This window comes from Equus przewalskii, chromosome X, assembly GCF_037783145.1.
Source record: "Equus przewalskii isolate Varuska chromosome X, EquPr2, whole genome shotgun sequence".
In the NCBI taxonomy this organism is placed as follows: Eukaryota; Metazoa; Chordata; class Mammalia; order Perissodactyla; family Equidae; genus Equus; species Equus przewalskii.
Window position 1 is genome coordinate 96948618 of NC_091863.1, and position 19877 is coordinate 96968494.

At 36.3% G+C, this 19877-nt stretch overlaps 1 protein-coding gene across 7 annotated transcripts; it reads left to right on the forward strand.

The window, feature by feature from the left end:
* The first annotated feature begins 1300 nt into the window (after nucleotides 1-1300).
* MCTS1 (MCTS1 re-initiation and release factor) lies at nucleotides 1301-19453 on the forward strand. Of its 7 annotated transcripts, none has more exons than XR_011536225.1 (8): nucleotides 3033-3423; nucleotides 4576-4728; nucleotides 5270-5367; nucleotides 8961-9094; nucleotides 10987-11054; nucleotides 11815-12105; nucleotides 13258-13319; nucleotides 14721-19453. XR_011536225.1 is itself a non-coding variant. In XM_070606084.1 (7 exons), the coding sequence occupies exons 2-7, from the start codon at nucleotides 3413-3415 to the stop codon at nucleotides 11894-11896; spliced, it is 546 nt and encodes a 181-aa protein (XP_070462185.1). In that variant the 5' UTR covers nucleotides 1301-1419; nucleotides 3145-3412; the 3' UTR covers nucleotides 11897-19453. The 7 variants fall into 7 exon arrangements, 3 of the variants coding, with proteins under 3 accessions (XP_070462185.1, XP_008538117.1, XP_070462184.1); XR_011536224.1 differs by lacking the exon at nucleotides 3033-3423 and adding an exon at nucleotides 3799-4032; XM_070606084.1 differs by adding an exon at nucleotides 1301-1419 and having other exon boundaries at nucleotides 3145-3423; nucleotides 11815-19453.
* The last annotated feature ends 424 nt before the right edge of the window (nucleotides 19454-19877 follow it).

The following is a 19877-nucleotide window of genomic DNA, read 5'->3' on the forward strand; positions in this document are numbered from 1 at the left end:
TTGCTAATCATGGGATGGTGTTCCAGGAGGCACAGCAGAAGTACCTGGAAGTTAAGGTAGAAATGAGAGGTCAGGAACAGGGAGAAGAAGCACAGAGGAATATGGGGATGAGGTTGGAGGAGAGGAATAATGATAAAAACAATAATAGTAATTTAATAATAACAATAATAATAATTTAACAATGATTTGCATACTTTGCTTTTAATCCTCATAAGAACATGATAAAGTAGAGCTTTTATTTTACAGATGAGAAGACAGACACAGAGTTTAAGTGAGTTGCCCAAGGTCACAGAGCAAATAAGCTGAACTGGGTGCTTACATATTGGGTGATGACAAAGGCAAACAGGGATTTGAGTGAGGCACGGTGGGTTCAGCTTATCACAGGTTTGGTAAGATGGTGAGAACTGACAGTCTTCTGATAAATAGGGGGCTCTCAGGTCTCTCCAAATTTAGCTGTATTTGGGACTAGAGGCGTGGGCTGCTGTTTTGTTGGTGTTCTGTATATTGCTCAGTATGGAATGATCCAGGCAGTGGTGAGGCCAGTGAGTTTTCTCACCTGTGCTCTGTGAGTGATTGGTGGTGGGAGTAGTGGTGTGAATCTTAGGTATGTCTTGTCTTTGTGGAGAATATAAAGCCAGGCTGCAGGGAGCTCTAAGGTGTAAGACTGAGAGGCAGTTTGTGGGAAAATCGACTTTAATGGAAGACTTCACAGGCTTTCTGAGATGTGAGGCCCAGCAGGAGTCTGGCAGGGGTCCAATTCTTTCTTGCAGTGAAAGCAGCTTCTCCAGCGTTCAAAGCTGTGGCCTACCTCCTAAAGAAAACTTTCTTTGCTGGACACTCTGGAGGGTTTTGGTACCAAGCTTATTGCTCACAGAAGCTTATGAAGAAGAAAAGGAGGCCTTACTGCAAACTTCCATGGGCAGCGTTTTAGAGCCTCATGTCAAGAAGACCCTATAAAATCTTTTCAAAATTCTAAGAAGGCAAATACAATCATTAAATGTTTAATGCTTATTATAGCTAGGTTACTTATTTTAGTAAAATACATGATAGACTTTAATTTTCTGTGTCCTGTGCTGCATGTACATTGAGGACCCTTGTAAAATAAATTGCACAGAACATTTATGCACAAATTATAGTACAGAGAGCATGCATGTCTAAAACATAAAGTTCCTTTATAACTATATATCACATGAATAAATGAAGTTAATTATTTTAATTTTTGAAGAGGTTTACTTTGAGGTATTTCTTCTTTTGTGACATATTGTAACAATGATTTATTTGAAAATGAGTCCTTTTTCAGGAGCAAACCCTCGATTATAATCTTGGAAAAACAGAATCCACTTTATCATGATACACTTACAACACAAAACTAGAAACACCTTGTGGTGAAAAGCGGGCCCTGCTTATGCATCTGTGTAGGTGAGTTATGAATGAAGGTATTCATGCACACTTGCAGAACTAAACACCTCTTTAATACTAATGACCTAACTTGGCATCTGTCATAAGCCAGATTCGGTTTCTGTGATTATCAGAGTGTATGAAAGTGGATTGAAATATGTATGTACATGTAGCTATATATCTATTCCCATGCATGTGGGATTTGTTATAATTTAGAGTATGTATAATTTTTATAGAATTAAAAGTTAGCTATTAATTCTAGTATTGCAAATATTCAGCATAATACTTTTTAATAAGTCTAAAATTAGAAGCTTTCTCAAACAAAAAGTTCAAGAAATTAGGAAATCCATGTAGGTGTTAATTTTTGAGTCCATCAAGTTAAATTTTATTTACTAGTGGAACATTTAGGTATTACTATGGTGTTATCACATATAGACCAAATAAAAATTACATATTTTCACTCATCTCAAACTACTTAATAATAACTGTTTATTGCTGATATAATGTATTTATTGTTACATGGTAGGCTCCCAGAGCGATGTGAGAGTTGCCAGGAGAGGAAAGCTGTTTGGCAAGAAGCCCAGCGGTGTAGCACTAATCATAGCTTGGGGTCTGGGCTTCAGTTTTGCATGTTCATAAACTCAATATTCTAAATGCCACAGAGTTGATTGATGCTGAGGATGCGGATTCACGCTAAGGACCTTCACAAGAGACTGATGTATAAACCAGGATGTCAATTTATTAATTTACAAAGACAAACTATTGTTCATGCAGATTTGATTTGAAAACAGTAAATTCTTTCCAGGCAGATGGTCACGGGAAGCTAAATTATAATCAGAAGATTATTGCTACTGTAGAATCAAGGCAAGGTGAGTTAGTTGTACAGTTCAAACACATAGTAGCATTTGTTATGATTGCTCCAAGCTCCCATCTTCCCCAGTATAGAGTATTTTCCCCTGGAGAGGCTGGTGTATTTGTTTTCCAGGTCAGGGCACATCCACCCCACCGCTTGAGTAGCGCCTGTTTAGGTTTTATATTTTTCTATGCTTTCTTTGCCGATCAAAACCCTTGATTCTTTCTCCTTTTTAAAATTACATCAGTAAACCGTGATTCTTTAGCTGTTATCTCTTCAATCAAGTTAGTCTAGTATTGCTCGCCTAGAGGCCATTCTATCATTCAAGGAGATTACCTCTCTTGATTTATAGCTCAACGTGATAGGTATGGGTGTGAGGCAGGGGACGGCAACCTAGTGAATAATTCTATGGGGTCACCTCACTGTGGCCCGTGAATATAGTTGCTAGATTAAAATACAGGACGCCCAATTAGATTCAGTTAACAAGGAATTATTTTAGTATAAGTATGTCCCAAATATTGCACGAGGTATAGTTATACTAAAAAAAGTATTCATTGTTTATCTAAAACTGAGATCTGTGTGTCCTGCATTTTTATTTGCTAAATTTGGCAAGCCCACGAGTACATTAACATGATGGCATAAGGCTTGCCTGAGTTCATGCTGGTCCTTAAGCACCAATCCATTCGGTTGCCTCAGGGCACAAAAACCATTTCCACTAAAAAATTATTTAGGCTAAGAGTAGGTAGCAGCGAAACACGGAATAATCTTGACCCTTTGAGGAACCCGTAACTGACGCAACTGCCATAAATGCTGCCTGGCTTGATTTCCCCGCCCCGTCCATTCTTCTCTTCCTGCAACTACGACGATTGCTCTATCTGTTCTTCCTTTTCAAGTCCCGCCCTTTGAGCTATCCGCTCTGGAGAGGAATCGGTAGCCCAAAAAGGGGCGGCAAAAGCGCCGACGTGTTCAGAGGAGCGGAAGTAGTCAAATTTCATTGAGAAGCGTAAAGTGCGGCTGCCTGTCTCCCTTTCCGGAAAACGACAACAGCTCCGACTGTCAGTGCCGGCCTTCCTCGTGTAAGGGGATCTGCCTGACCCTTGCTAATTCAATTTTTTCCCCATTCCGGGCCCTTCCCTATCGTCGCCCCCTTCACCTTGGATCATGTTCAAGAAGTAAGGACATGCTGTGGCCTCCGTCGGCTGCTCACAAAGGCGGTGGGGGTGGGGAAGAGGGCGAGAGCAAAGATCCTATTTCTCTCTCCCCTACCCCTGCCATCCTTATTCCCTAAGATCTTCTATAATACTATGCTCTCACTTGCAACACTTCTTTAAGCTTCCCATCCCTAATCCTCAATAGGGGTTCGGACCTCCCGCACTTGTTTTCTTTCTCCTTGCCTCTCTTTTTCCCCCTCTCCCAGTCCTATTTCCATTCCTGGGGTTCTACCAATTACATCCTTGCGCTGTGATTTAGGGGCATATCCTCTTTAGCTGAGAGGAGAGCCCTGCACTCAGTGCCGTATGTTTATTAGTTATGAACTGGATAAGGGAAGGCTTGACTTCCTGGGTCATGGGAGTGAAGGAGTCTGGGTGACAGGAAGGAAGCAAGCGGCCTGTCATGCCTTTTGCCTAGCTGCCAGATTAACCTTGGCTTAAAAATAGCGTGATTGCCTTATAGGCTATTCAGTGTAAGGAAGACAAAAAGTCTTTGGGAACCAACCTAGTCTGTTTGCCTTCCAGATTTGGTAGACACAAAAAGCAAAGGGGGAAAATGGGCAAAGGAAGGTGGGTTTTTTGCATGACATTTTGAGCAAAAATAAATAGGGATCTTAGAAATCATCATCATCATCATCACTTTTTAAAAAATCTCGGCAGATTACATAGCCTAACAGGTGCCGATTTTCTGTATTACATTTGGGTTGATCTTTTGTATTTCAACACTTGGGGGGTTTTCTATTTTCTTTTGTTTTTTCACACAGGTTTTGTTAGATGGGAATCTTTGTTTCTTCCTGGGTAGAAGTGAGTAAGATTTTCCAGGAAAGGCATTTGTGTAGCTGATTACAGATTATAATGTGAAATATGCCTCATATTCTCCCCCTACCCCCACTAATTGTGTATACATGACAGCTTATTTTAATGGTGTATTAAGACGTTGGTTTTGTGCTGGACAGAATAAAAGGGAAATGGTATTTTTAAAAACAATTCATTTCATAATTATTTTAGGCATCTAAATACTTGCTTGGGAATAGATGACTAAAACAATACCTTTAGCTGTTCTGATATGTCTTCTTAGAAATGCCTTTTTTTCTTGCAAAAATCATTTGGCAGATTCGATGAAAAAGAAAATGTGTCCAACTGCATCCAGTTGAAAACCTCAGTTATAAAGGGTATTAAGAACCAATTGGTAGAGCAATTTCCAGTTATTGAACCATGGCTTAATCAAATCATGCCTAAGAAAGATCCTGTCAAAATAGTGAGATGGTAAGTCTTTATTTTTCTCTATGTAAAGCTCAGAGTAGCTGAATGTTGTATAATTAGATTGCACTCATAAAAAATGGAGTTATTTTCACATTAACTATTGATAGATTAATTGTGGGAGTAGATGAATAGAATAAAACATCAATATTTGTATTTTCAAATGTTTTTCTGTGTTTGTGAAAAATGTGGCTTTGTGTACTGTTTTATTAAAGAGTTAGATGTTTTTATTTAGAATTGGATTTAATTTATTTCCATTTATACTTTAAAGATTTGTTTTATTGAATTATCTAACAGTGAAATTAAAATAACAAAATGTGAAGTAAAATAGTAGTAGGTCATATTTTTCTCTTTTTTCCTACTGCATTGATATGGTAGGTAAAACAATTTAAACAATGTTTTTTTACCCATATCTTTATTGAAATTAAAAGTTTGCTGTATCTCTGTATATGCATGTTTCATATTATACATTATTTAAATGATGTTCGGCATATTCATTTTTGAAAGAAAATATCTAACTTGGTATTTTGTGACATTTGTCTTACAGCCATGAACATATAGAAATCCTTACAGTAAACGGAGAGTTACTATTTTTTAGACAAAGAGAAGGCCCTTTTTATCCAACCCTAAGGTTACTTCACAAATGTAAGTCTTGTTAGAAATTATGTATTTGGGGATATGAAGAGACAAAAAAGGTGTTGAAAGTGACTTCTGGTAGTTAACTTATTTATTAGTACTAGGTAATATGGAATATAAAACTTAGATGAATCCCCATCTTGTGGTAAATCTGAAAAATGCAAATTCTTTCATCATGCATTCCAGAAAGCCCAAGAAAGAGCATTCATTCATCCTTTCAACAAATATTTATTGAACTTACTATGTTCCAGGCATTGAGCTAAGTACTCAGAATGTGATGGGAAGCAAAGACAGACGTGGTCTCTGTCCCTTGAAGTCAACAGTCTAGTTGGGGGAATAGACAACAATTGGATAATTACACAAATATATATTCCCAAACTATGATAAATGCTGTGAGCATTTTCTTTTAAATTTGTATCTAGATTTGCCTCATAGAGATAATTCTGTATAAGGGAAAGCATTGGGTAATTGTGGGAGTCCCAGTTATTGTAAGTTGAGTGCCAAGGTCAGGTGTTATGAAACAAAATAATGTTTATTAAGTATCCACCTTTGCATGTTGTTAGATTGAGTACATTACAAAAGAAAATCCAAGGGAAGATACAGTCCCAGTGCACAAGCAGTTTTTAGTTTTTTTTTAAAGATTTTATTTTTTTTTCTTTTTCTCTCCAAAGCCCCCCAGTACATAGTTGTATATTCTTTGTTGTGGGTCCTTCTAGTTGTGGCATGTGGGATGCCGCCTCAGCGCGGTTTGATGAGCAGTGCCATGTCTGCGCCCAGGATTCGAACCAATGAAACATTGGGCCGCCTGCAGCGGAGCGCGCGAACTTAACCACTCGGCCACGAGGCCGGCCCCTGCACAAGCAGTTTTTAACTGTGAAGTAAAATTTCTGCTTTTCAAACTAGTATGTATCTGGTATTCTAGCCAAGAGGCAGAAAGGGAGTGACTGGCGGGCTCTATAGGTGGTATTGATGACTTAATTAATGAGTTTGGTTTTTGGTAAGAGGAGATAAATTATGAATTACCTGGTGGAGCAGAGGTCTGGAGCAGTAAAGCTATTAGGCACGTCTTAAAAGAGGTGAAGCACTTTAATGTTTATAAAAGAATATTTACAATTATTTGATTAAGTATTGATTTCATCAGGTTAAAAAAACCACAATGGAGAGAAAGTGTCCTGATGCAATGGGAAAATGTTTAAAATGAAAATACTTTGGTAACATTAAGACATTTTGATGACATTAATTCCTACTCAACTAAAAGAGAACAGAGACAAAATAATCAAATGTATTGCATGAATCTAGATTGGATTCTGGTTTGAAAAACACAAAATTCAAGCACTCCTCCTCTCTGCAAAATAGATATAAAAGACTTTCTTGGGACTGTTGGGGAAAATTTGAATATGGTTTAGCTATAATATGATATTATAGAACTGTTGTTAAATTTTTAGGTATTATACTAGTATTGTGGTTATGTAGGAGAATGACTTTATTCTTAGGTGATGTGTGCTTATTTATGGTGAAGCGTCATTTCTGAAATTTCAAATTGTAGAGGGAAAGAATGTGTGTGTATAAATAGAAAGAGGTAAAGCAAATATAGCAAAGTGTTAATGAACAGTTGTTGAGTCTAAATGGATGGTGCACAGGTGTTCATTGAACTGTTCTTCCAGTTTTTCTATATGTTAAACATTTTCATAATAAATTAGAAGAAAAAGATGTTCCTATTTAATAATATTTTGCTGGGAAACAAACTTTTAGAACATCTTAAAGTTATTCTTGTGCAAGAAGCAGGATAATATGGTGGTTAAAAGTATGTGCTTGGAGTTAGGCAGATCTGGGTTCGATTCTCAGTGCATGTCACTTTTGTCAAGTCACTTAACCTGTTTAAGCCTTGTTTTCTTATCTTTAAAAATGGACACAATTGTATATTACATCTCCCAGGATTGTGAAGATTAAATGAGATAGTGCATGTAATGCAGCTAACACAATGCCTAGGACATAGTAAGTGCTCAATATATGATAGCCATTATCATGCTGTAGTAATTGTTCAATAAATGTCCACTACTACTATTTATTTTCATCATCATGATCAGGATCATCATCATCATTATAAAGGGAAGATACTAATGAGGATGGAGATCTAGAAAACAAATTATGGCTTGTGAGTAGTAAATGCATTCATTCATTCAGGTTCCTTTTTATCAGTAAGATGTTTATATTAATTTGGAGCCATGTTTAAATTAATTTGTAGTCTTGGTAGGAAAAAGACTTACTTGTTCTCTGACTAGTGGGAGGGCTAGTGGTAAGATATTAAAATGAATGAATTTTACCCATTATTGTTGTTATTATTTCTAGAGAGCCCTGAGAACCCTAAAAAGTTTTTCCCCCAGTCATTGTTTTAATTCCTTCAGGGATCCTTTAATTGTTAGGTTATGAATCATTTGTAGACACACATACACACAGGAAAATAAATTTTTTAAGATTACAAAGGGAATGTGTTCATTCTAGAGATTTGGAAAATACAGAAACAAAGTCACCTGTATTCCCATGACCTAGAGATAACCATTGTTAGTATATCAGTGTACTTCCATCCAGTTATTTCCTGTGTTGTGTGTGTATCTGTGTAAATGTATATTTTTTTCCTTTTTAAATTGGGCTCTCTGTTAGTTTTTTTTAACTTATAGGCTTTATTTTTTAGAGCAGTTTTAGGTTTACAGAAAAATTGGGCAGAAAGTACAGAGTTCTTATATACTTCTCCCCCCTTCCTTTGTTATTAAAATTTTGCATTGGTGTGATACATTTGTTAGAATCGGTGAACCAATATCAATACATTATTATTAACCAAGGAGCATAGTTTACATTAGGGTTCATTCTTTGTGTTATACGTTCTGTGGGTTTTGCCAAATGCGTAATGTTATCTACCCACTGTTTTAGGACCATACAGAATAGTTTCACTGCCCTGAAAATCCTCTGTGCTCTGCCTATTTTTCCTTCCCTTATCCCCTCCCCCCACCCCCTAGCAACCACTGATCTTTTTGGTAGTTTTTTATTCTGCTTTTTCCTCTTAACACTATATTATGAACATTTCCAAGTGATTACATTTTCTCCAAAACCATGCTTCTATTTATATAGATATTATAGACATACCTCAAATCATTTATCTCTTACTTTACTGTTGGACATTTAGGTTGATTCTAGTTTATTTCTGATGTAAATATTAGTGCTGCAGTGAATATCTTTCTACCTAAATATATTGTACATCTCTCATGTTTTCCTAGGATAAGTTCCTAGAAGTAGAATTACTGAGTCAAAGAGTTTGAACCTTTTCAAGGCTATTAATACATCTTGCCAAATAGTCCTAAAGAAAGGTTGTACCCGTTTGTAAGCCTACTAGCAGTATGTGGGAATGCCAGTTTTCCTACATTCTTGCTAGCATTGGAAATTGCTTACAAATATTTACCAATTTGATTAGTGAAGGATGGCGTTTCCGTTTTATTTTGCACCTGTCAGAGTACTATAATTTGGGGAAATATCTGTTCATGTCCTTTGCCTTTTCCTGTTGAGTCATTATTCTTATTAATATATGTTATGTATTTCTTTTCTTCTAGATCCTTTTATCCTGCCACACCAACAGGTTGATAAAGGAGCCATCAAATTTGTACTCAGTGGAGCAAATATCATGTGTCCAGGCTTAACTTCTCCTGGAGCTAAACTTTACCCTGCTGCAGTAGATACGATTGTTGTATCCTTCCCAGGCTATAACTGTTGAAAAATGTATTCATTGTATTCTTGTCGTTACTGAAAGATCTGTCATCCAAGAGAACATCAGATGTGCTTTTTTGGAGATTACTGTTGTCTCATGCCTTTCTGCTTACATTTGAAGATGTGGGAAGTAGCATTATTTCTTGAGACTAGATTATGTCCCATTTTAGAAGTTAAATGAGAACAAGTAATAAAAGAGTCCCAGCTGCATTTCAGCCCAGATAGGCCCAATGTTATCAGACTCAGGACACGGTATGAAACTCTTGATTATTAATGGAGAGGATGTATATGATATGATTGGATCACTTCTTTGGACATCAGTTTGCTGCTATGACATTTGACTTACCCAGATACACTGGAGGAAAAGCACTCAAAAGGGAAAAGAACTTAGGCACTAGGTAGGGTGTTAGAAGTGGATATTGGGAAATATTAGCAATCCCCAACTTTTATTTTAAAATTCATTTTAAGTTGGTTGTTTGGGGCTCAGAACATGTTTTCTCAAAGAGAAATGTTAGTCCCAGATAGTCCTTCAGGAGTTATTCAACTCATAATGTTGCTGAACAATTCTGCATTATTTCCATTTCTACCGTGCTGTTTCAGCTATAATGTAGATTAAATAGGTTATTGTCAACTACTCTGGACAAAAGGACATCTTCTTTGTCATAGATAAGGTGGCCATTTGTGTCAGGTTCAGAAAAGGAACCATACTTGGTGGGAATGCGGAAATCATTGTGGAGTGGGCGGGCCATTGGAATCGGTTTAAGAATGTGTCCCCGAGGCCAGCCCGGTGGCACAGTGGTTAAGTTTGCACGTTCCGCCTCTCAGTGGCCTGGGGTTTGCTGGTTCGGATCCCGGGTGCGGACATGGCACTGCTTGGCACGCCATGCTGTGGTAGGTGTCCCACGTATAAAGTGGAGGAAGATGGGCACGGATGTTAGCCCAGGGCCAGTCTTTCTCAAAAAAAAAAAAAAAGAATGTGTCCTGTGTTCACAAGAAGGATGCCCTCTGTTATGGCAGTTACATCTAAGGGCTAGTGTAAGTTGTATGTTTATATCTTAGAAACAGCTTGTATTGACATAGATACTGGTCACATAATAGGTGCTCAAATATTTGTGGAACATTTGAATGAATGAATTGAAAACCAATGGAAAAAAGTATTCTGTGAGGACAGATTACCCTTTCAAGTTTATGGTTTTTTTAAGTGTGGTAAGTTTATAGTTCTGGAGTTTCTCTTAAATGGAAGATTTTCCCAGTATCTAGCCTTTACTTTTTAAATAATTTTTATTTTGAAATAATTATAGACTTTTAGAAAGTTACAAAACTAGTACAGAGAGGTACTGTATACCCTTGAACTTTTACTTTTTAAAGTACGTGCTGCAGTGTTTAACATTCTAGATGCTTCAAATGATAATCAAGAACATTCTGGTTCTAGAAAGGTTGAAACTTACATTGGGTTCTTAAAGATAGTTTGGGGATATAATTATTGTTTTAATGTGTACTTTATATAAAACCACCATTCAGTGATTAAAACACTGGAACAATTGATATTTATTCATAATTTTTCATATTCACGTGTAAGAAATTTTATCTCCTTTTTTATGACTTATTCTGGTTTTGTTGGCACTGGGTTATAGTATTAACATTTGACTTAAAAATCAAGAATGATTATTAGATTAATTCATCTACCATTTACTGAGTATTTACAGCGTGCCCACAGAATCTCCTAGGTCTCTGCCCTGAAGGAGTTAATGGTCTAGGTGAGGATACAAAATGGGTTCAAAGTGGCTTAACTAGTAGGATTATTATTGTTTGACACCCCCCTCTCCAAGGCATTTTGATAGATAAATAGTTTTCTTAGCTGTGTGTTTTCAGGCAATCATGGCAGAAGGAAAACAGCATGCTCTGTGTGTTGGAGTCATGAAGATGTCTGCAGAAGATATGTAAGTCTCATGTTAGGCCCCTTAGCTTTTGAGATATGGGTAACCTATGCAGGAAGCATCAGAATTACAGGTGAAATTTGCTCTCATTCATACCACATCTTACAAATATTTAAGCACAGAAGCCTCACTTCTGATTTTTCCTAACACTTTAGGAAGTCATTGCCACCTATTTTGTCTCCAGGTTGCATTCTTTCTTAAGTACCCTGAAAAGAACTCGTGTGCCAACACAGCTGTTTTATATGTATGTATGTGGTATTTTAGGAATTTTTTATTTAGTATGATTTAAATTGGGTGGAGGGAAAGATGTTTTGCTGCTAGTTTTTAAAACAGTGACATAGTTCAGCACCACACAGTATTTATCTTATATCTTGAGCTGGTGGTATAGAATATTAAGGAAATATTAAAGATAAATTGTCAAAATATAGTCAACATATTTAAAAACTTTGTAACTCATTTGATGACCAAAGTGTTCCTATTAATTTAGTTTCAGGGTTAATTGTAACACTTTGATGTTCTCCTGGTATGGTGACATCATTAGTCTGTTTCTATAGACCCACTAGTCAGATCACTAGAGTCACTTTAAGATGTGAACTGCAGCAGAGTAATGTAGTTTAACGTAGACAATAATGTGTAATATAAATAAATTCCCTACATGTGGCTCAATAATTGCAAAATAGCAATGCACTTTAAATTATATTTACCGTGAGTAAGCCTATAAAAATGCATAACAATATGTTTATGTGCTTTTTTCCTTCTACAGTGAGAAAGTCAACAAAGGAATTGGCATTGAAAATATCCATTATTTAAATGATGGGCTGTGGCATATGAAGACATATAAATGAGCCTCAGAAGAAATGCACTTGGGCTAAATATGGATATTGTGCTGTATCTGTGTTTGTGTCTGTGTGTGACAGCATGAAGACAGTACCTCTGTGGTTATGCTGAATAAATGCAACAGATGCTAAAATTCTGTTAGCTTCAAAAATTATTTTAATTTTTCTTAAACTCAAGTTAAAATTGAGTAACAAACTTGGACATTAAGAGGTATCCGGTAAGTAACCAAACTCAGACAACTTAATGCCCTTTCTTAGACTAATGATGTAAGAGGAAGGGCAGGACTGTAAAGGAAGTTGCTAGTATATGGCTGACCCCCCAGAGAATCTAACTGCTTAATTGGGCTAGACTGGGCAGCTAGAGCGGGAATTTTATTCCATTAACCCAGGGCCCCTTTTCTTTTGTATGTGTTTTTTGTTTGTTTGTTGTTGTTTTTGAACTTTTCATTATGGAAAATTCCAAACATTTATAAAAGTATAGGGAGAACAGTATAATGGACCTTTTCTGTATCATACCGTCACCCAGCATCAATTCATGGCCAATCTTATATCTATATCTCACTCCTTCCCAGCCCACTCCCTGATTATTTTGAAGCAAATCTCAGATATATCATTTCATTCATAAGTACTTTAATATGTATCTTTAAAAGATAAGTGGTTTTTTAAAAATAAAAATCATAACCACAATACCATCATCACACTTAAAAAATTTAACTATTTCCTAATATGATTAAATATCTAGACTGTGTTCAAATATGTGACAAAAGGACCTGATTGTCTCTCTTTTAATTTTTTTAAACTGTTGGTTTGCTAGAAATAGGTACTGAACAAGGTCCATATATTGCATTTGGTTATTATTTATTTGTCTCTTTTAATCTGTAAGTTCCCCCTCCTCCCTTTCCCCTTTAAATTAATTATTTAAGAAATCTAGTTTTGTCTTATAGAGTTTCTTCCCACATTCTGTATTTTGTTGATTGTATCACTGTAAAGTAATTTAACTTGTTTTTATGCCCATGTATAGCCTGTAAACAGATTGGCTTGATCAGATTCAGGTTCAATTTATTTAGTGCCTTCTCTTGAAGCCAGGTAAAATCTTACTACACAGATGCCCAGGACTTCCAGATTTGGGTCCCCACTGTATTCCCCCAAGAATGTGTATCTCCTATCATAAGTGGCATATGAAGGCCGTGACCTACTTCAGTAAGGACAGTAAACTGTTTGGGGAGTTAAATGAGCAGTTATGAATTTATATGGTGAATTTATATAGTGATAATAGGCCCTTCTTCCTAATAACCTTGCTGTTATTCTAGTGTCTCAGCCATCTTCATTTGGTTGTTTACAAATATATGACGTGTGATTTTATTTTTCAGATGGATACAGACATTTACAAGATTGTGGTGACCTGTGTTACAGTTAGAAGTTGGTGAGAAAGGTGAGGGTGGATAGTAAAAAGAGAGAGACCATTTGGCTGGCTGTTACAGCTTGGCCTCCCAAGAAATAACATAGGTGAAGGTTATAGATCCAGGGTCTGATCCTCAGAACGAGAAACTGTTTCCCACTAATGAAACTTATAAGACTTGGAGATTCCCACATTAGAATGTAAATGTATTAAATTATAGTGATAAGTCTGCTTAGAGTAAGCAATTAGTAAACAGGAAGTTTATTGGTGAACATGGATAAGAGCAAAGGAAGGTTGATAATTTGGGGGACTGTTTCATCTGGGTTGGCGTAAGGTTTAGAGAATTTATCCTGCTTCATCATCAATTAGAATGCTTATGTCTGCCAAAATCTCTCTTTGCTAAGCTGTAGAGGTGTTCTGATATTTTACTTCCTATATCCTTTTTAAGTTCTATGTAGAATATTTTCCTTTGTTATGACAGTTATATTTTACAACTTATCATATTATATTATTTATTCCTGGTGGATAAAAGTGTAAATAGTCTCATCAGTAATACATTTATAAATCATCTTTTAGATAGTCTCATTTTATGCTGATTTACTGGTTTCAGATTCGTATGTCTCCCCATTTAGGGGATGAGGCACCCTATTTGAAGCCTGTAGTTCCTTATATTCTTACAAAGAGAATATATAGGTCATTTATGTCCAAACCAAACCTTGAACCTTTCTTTTTGGTACTACTAAGATTAATGTTAATTGACCAAGATTGCCTATGGAGTGTTAGCAATGAAAAACAAAGCACACACACATATTAGAGAAGTTAAAACCTTTAATTCCTGGGTTTCTGAAATAATTTATCCTTGTTTCTAACCACTATTATGGTGGGTGTAGGGAACACTTTTAAAATATACAACATCATCAGTGCTTGTCTTTCTACTATACCGAGGTACACTGACTGTGTTGCCTTGGTGATGTGGACTAAATATGTATGTTTCCTGCTTCCCCTGGATCTGAGTCCTCAGGTCATGGTGTTAAACAGGGGTGTCACTCTACACATGGGAGCCTGGTCAGTTTCTAAACATTAGGTCATGCAGGGAAGCGAATTCAAACAGGTTAAACTAGCAGATATATCAGCCTCTTTGGGCACTCTGCTTAAAGGAAACTTAGTTTACCCACATTCCTAAGAGCAGGAATACAGGGGGAGCCTGTTTTCTCTGAGGCATTGTGTCTTCAGTTCATTTTTAGTTTGAAAATTAATTTTGTGTTAAGTCAACCTACAATCTGAGTATTTGCAGAAGTATTTCATTATAGTAAATATTTCATTTTTTATTGTTCATGAGAATATTAATAATGTAGCAATTATATATTAATGGGAATATGAAATGAATGTATACCCAAACAAAATGTGGTAAACATTTTAACTTTGTTTATCTAGGTTCCTTAATTTTGAGAATCTCTCTCTCGAGGCTCTTCAGGAAACTCAAAATGTTCCAATTTCTAAAGGAGTATCCACTAAAACTGATTAATAATGAAAGAAACAAAATGAAAATGTATGCATCTTATGTCCATATAACCATCACTTCTGAGGTCTCAAGCAATCAGAAACTTACCCAAGTTATTCAATAACCTGTAAGAGTTAGGCCATTAAAAAATATTTTGAAAGCCCTTTAGAACATTTAATGTTTAATGTGTTATTAACTGTATTAAGGCAGTAAAAATTAGCCCAAATATAATTGTATTCTTAATATCCCAGTCTCAGCAGTAGTTCCTAAAGAAATCATGACTGTCAACATGGAGACTGATGCATGTAAATGTATACTTTGTATTACTATGTTTTTACACTTTGTATGTATACTTTACTTTTTTATAGCAGATAAAAGAATGAGTAGATATAATGAACTATAATACCAGTTTGTTTAATGTTGTATTAAAACTAAAACTAAGTACTTGTAAAGGACTACAACTCCATCAGAATAGGAATGAATGAACGGCATTGAGAACCAGTTTTTAAATTTATGTTGAGACTGTTAGGCAGGTTGGTTGGTTGGTCTAAGAGGCTGGCCTCTTGGAGAATATAATTTATGTATGGAAAGAGATAGAAGAGATGATTCACTGGAATTTCTCCTAATATAATGTTCATTAGAACAGGTCATGGGGAGGAAAAATAGATAAAAAACATCCAAACTAATTAGTAGTATTAATATTTGCCTCTTAGAGTGAAAAACTAACACCAAATTTTATCCTTGAACACTTTGAGAAATAAAAGATTAGTGAAATAATTTCTACTTAAAACTCTAGTTGTTACAGAGAATGACATGCCTCATTATTGTCCAATTCTATAATTAAATGGATTATCTTATACATTTTCTTTCTTCCCCAAAGCCCCAATACATAGTTGTATATTCTAGTTGTAAGTCCTTCTAGTTCTCCTATATGAGCCACTGCCACAGCACGGCTTCTGATGGATGAGTGGTATGGTTCCATGCCCAGGAAAGAAACCCAGGCTGCCAAAGTGGAGCGTGCTGAACTTTAACCAGTAGCCCATCAAGGCTGGCTCTCTCTTATACATTTTTGAGGTCCCATTTTAAAAGTAAAACAAATCATGATTTCTACATCCTAATTTTTATTGCTCTTGTTCCATTCCCCAATTTTAAAATACTTTAATTTTAGCCAATATGTGAATATGGAGGACTTCTAAGGCATAATCATTCACTTGACTCCCTTCCAGTTCATTGTAAGTGTTCTCAGAACTCTACCATGGGGGAAAAACCCTAACGTTAAAAGATACAAAGATTTAATTTTGTTTTCTTCTAATTTTATTTTTATGTTTTATCATAAGATTTGATTGTCAATGATAACTATTAACTGTCATTTAATCTCTTATGGTGAAATAAGTAATTTCTCATTTTCACAAGCGTGTGAGCAAAAGACTGTGGTTTTTTTGTTGTTTTTTGAGGAAAATTAGCCCTGAGCTAACATCTGCCATAAGTTCGCCTCTTTTTGTTGAGGAAGACTGGCCCTGAGCTAACATCCGTGCCCATCTTCCTCTATTTTATATGTGGGATGCCTAACACAGCATGGCTTTCCAAGCAGTGCCATGTCCGTACCTGGGATCCGAACCGGCGAACCCCAGGCTGCCAAAGCGGAACATGTGCACTTAACCACTGTGCCACCAGGCCAGCCTCCAAGACTGTTTTAAGCAATAAATTATTTCAGCATTTGCTTGGAGAAGGTGCCATTTCTCCAAACATATGCCTTGAAAACAAATCAAACTCAGTTCCCTTTTTGCCTCAGGGAAAGCCATACTGGGGAGACTTTTGAGGTTAGGCAATTAAGTTTTATTCTTACCAACTTCTATTTCAAAAGGGGACACTTTCTGTCTTTGTCCCCAAATACTGGGGTTGTCCTTCTATGTTGATGCATGATGAAGTCCTGAGGCTTGGAAACTTGCAAACCGATAAGATGATTTTGTGATGAAACTGCATTTAGGTTATTAATAGTCCTTGAATGAGCTTAAATTTGAGACAACTTTTAAAAGCAGCATGCCCTTTCTCCTAGCTTTGCTTCCCTATCAGTGGGGCTTGAAAGGTCTGTTCCTGCATACTGATGTTTTAACACATTTTTAGTTTCTCATGATCTGGAAGATTTTTATGTACTTCTTAGTCTGGATACTGCTTTCCTCAGTTCTCATGCTGTCCTATTCAGAATTCATTTCTTAAAGCCAAAACTCACTGTGCACTTAAACATCTGGACTAGATTGGGCAGGGTGAGGAGGATGGGAGGAGAGTCCTTTTCACCCTGTAGGCTCTGGACAGCATTCTTAGAGAGTTGACTTATCCAGGATTAGGAGAAAGTATGCTTTTGCATGACTAAGTTCTTTCTAAAGTTTGCTTTTGTCAGCATTTTAGATTTAAGAAAGTTCAACCTGACATGTATTTGAACATGGAGTAGAAACAGCTTCATTTACTGGGATAACAGCAATCTCTAACCCATCAAATTAATATCTATCTCCTAAATAACTTTCAAAAAGCACATGACTGGAAAATATTTTTCAGTGGCAATGCTTTATTCTGTTTTAAAAATACTAGGGGCTAAATGTAATAAAAACCTGGACACATACTGCACTTATTTTATGTCGTGTTTTACGAGGTGAAAATTTTATATTTTCTAAAATGTTTTGAAAGGAGTCCGCAAGGTAATTCCGCTTTCTTCCTCTCAAGTGCAGAGGTCTGAGAGAAGGCACATGGCCTCATTAGCTTCTGGGTGTTGTCAAACGCAATTCTCACTCAAGCACCAAATGCCCAGATGCATTTAATGGGAATGCAGGAGTCTCACTTAAGCAGTGGTTTTTGCTGATATAAAGAGAAACATCTTGATTAAAGTAAAGGAGATAGAAACTATACCAATTTGGGCAATTTTGGCTCCAATAATGTCTAATTTGCCGTGAAAGGGGAATGTGTTCTAAGTTAATGTTCTTAAAAGCAACTTCTGAATTTCTCCTTAAAAAATATTTACTTTATAAAAAAGCTGTTTGAGGAAGAGCTGTTTTAGTGTATGGCACAGATGTTATCTTAAAGCTATTAATTAAGGAGTTCCCTTGTGAATTTGAATATTCAATACCAGCTGTTATTCACACCAATATTTTATCAAGATATTTAATAAAAAGGATTGATACATATTTAACTGTGTAACGTGCTACTCTTGTTCAAATGGGTAAGAGGGAACGGGAATAACATTCCCTGAGCACCTACTGTATGCACAAGCTCAAATGACATATTAAGCTGAATCTTTACCATGTTTCCTTGAGGTAGATTTTAGTTCTTATCTTACAAATGAGGAAACTAAGGCTCCAGAGGGATTGTGTAACTTTCCTGAAGATACATAGCTAATAAATGGCAGAATTGGGATTTGAATTGCCTGGTTGCAAAGCCTGTTCTACGGGAAATCTCCCCTCATTTCATAAAATGTTAACCTCAGCCCACAGTCGCATCACTATCTTTGTTTATGAGTTATTAGAGAGTATAAGTTGGCCAAGCCTCTGTTCCACAGTGGGAAAATGTGTGTAGGATTTGAATGCGATGAGTGGGTTGCAAATAGTGTCTTATTTGTGCTTTTGAGGGAATGTTTTTGTTTCCCTCTTCATCAGCAAGGGTATACTGGAAGAATCTTTTGAAATTGGACTCAGTCCTGAGGTCTGAACTTTTGCTATTATTAGTCACCAGGTGATTTGTGGCCATTTAAAGGGTTATGCCATTTAGAAGCCTTTGCTGGATTTTTTTAGAGAAGGATACAAGGGGGAGGGTTAGTTAAGAAGTGGGGGAGATGAAAGTATTGAGTGTAATGTGCAAAGGCAGGACTGGTAGCTGCTTTGAGATTATCAATATATCCAAAAGATAGATGAGGAAAAGGATTAGTGAATATTAAAATTAACGACAGTCTGAGAAGCTCCTCCCTTGTCCGTGGTAATACCGTCAGTGTTCAAAGCACTTCAACAACTACTTTAGGAATGTTTTCTGGGCTACGGCATTTGATTATAACGTTTGAGTGTTGCTTAAATTTTGTAAATAGTAAATTTTATAAACCAATACACTAAAATTTAGTAACTATAGTATGAATGATAGAGACAGAATAAAAGTAGATTATTTGAGATAATAAAACATTATGGAAATTAAAAAAATGATTGACAGGAGGAGTTTGGTTCAGTAATAATCTAAGGAAAAACTCTGAGGGGTCTAATCTACATTTTGCTCCAGATCCAATGATTTAATTTTGAGAAGGAGGATTCACTGATTTAATTTTGAGGAGGAGGATTCAATGATTTAATTTTGAGAAGGAAGATCTAGTGATTGAACTCATGCAAGGAGATGGCCTGGGGCCTGCTAAAAGTCAGGTTGCAATTTCCTTAGCATTCAAGACAAACAGAAAAATAAATAGGACTTTTAGAAGAAACTTCACATTTTCTCCCGTTCACGTGCCAGCCCCCTGCTGAGGAAGGGGTTTAACACTTCTGGAATTGGTTAGACCTTTGCTGTAACTGTAAAATACATACTGGATTTCAAAGACTTAGCATAAAAAGAATGTAAACTATTTCAGTTTTTTTCTGTTGATTACATGTTGAAATGACAATATTTTGGACATATTTGGCTAAATAAAATATACTAAAAGTAATTTCACTTGTGTCTTTTTTAATATGGCTACTTGAAACTGTAAAACTACACATGTAGCTCACATTCTATTTCTATTGGATGGCACTGGAATGGAGAATGGGCAGTATTCCCTGAAGGTTCCTTCTAGAGGTGAGTGCCTTAGAGTGGTAAATACGGAAAAGATCTCCAGTGCCAGTATTCAGTCTTCCGTCAAGAAGGAAGGATCAGTTTTTCCCCTTTCCCCTCCGATGGTATGAGGCTGGTGTTTTGATTATTAGAACATCTCCATTTATTCAACACTTGGAGTACCTATGTGGATGTCTCATCAATCACTCACTAGATCAAAGCATTTCTTATTTTTTTTTTCAAATGCAAGCCTGTCAGATATTAAGGCCATCCTTCCTCCCTCGTTCCCATCCATCCATTGAGAATCTGAGTCTTATTTT

Coding starts and splice junctions, on each gene's coding strand:
- MCTS1 (XM_070606083.1), top strand. Junction 4,729..5,269: donor CCTGTCAAAATAGTGAGATG/GTAAGTCTTTAT, acceptor TTTGTCTTACAG/CCATGAACATATAGAAATCC. Junction 9,095..10,986: donor CTGCAGTAGATACGATTGTT/GTATCCTTCCCA, acceptor GTGTGTTTTCAG/GCAATCATGGCAGAAGGAAA.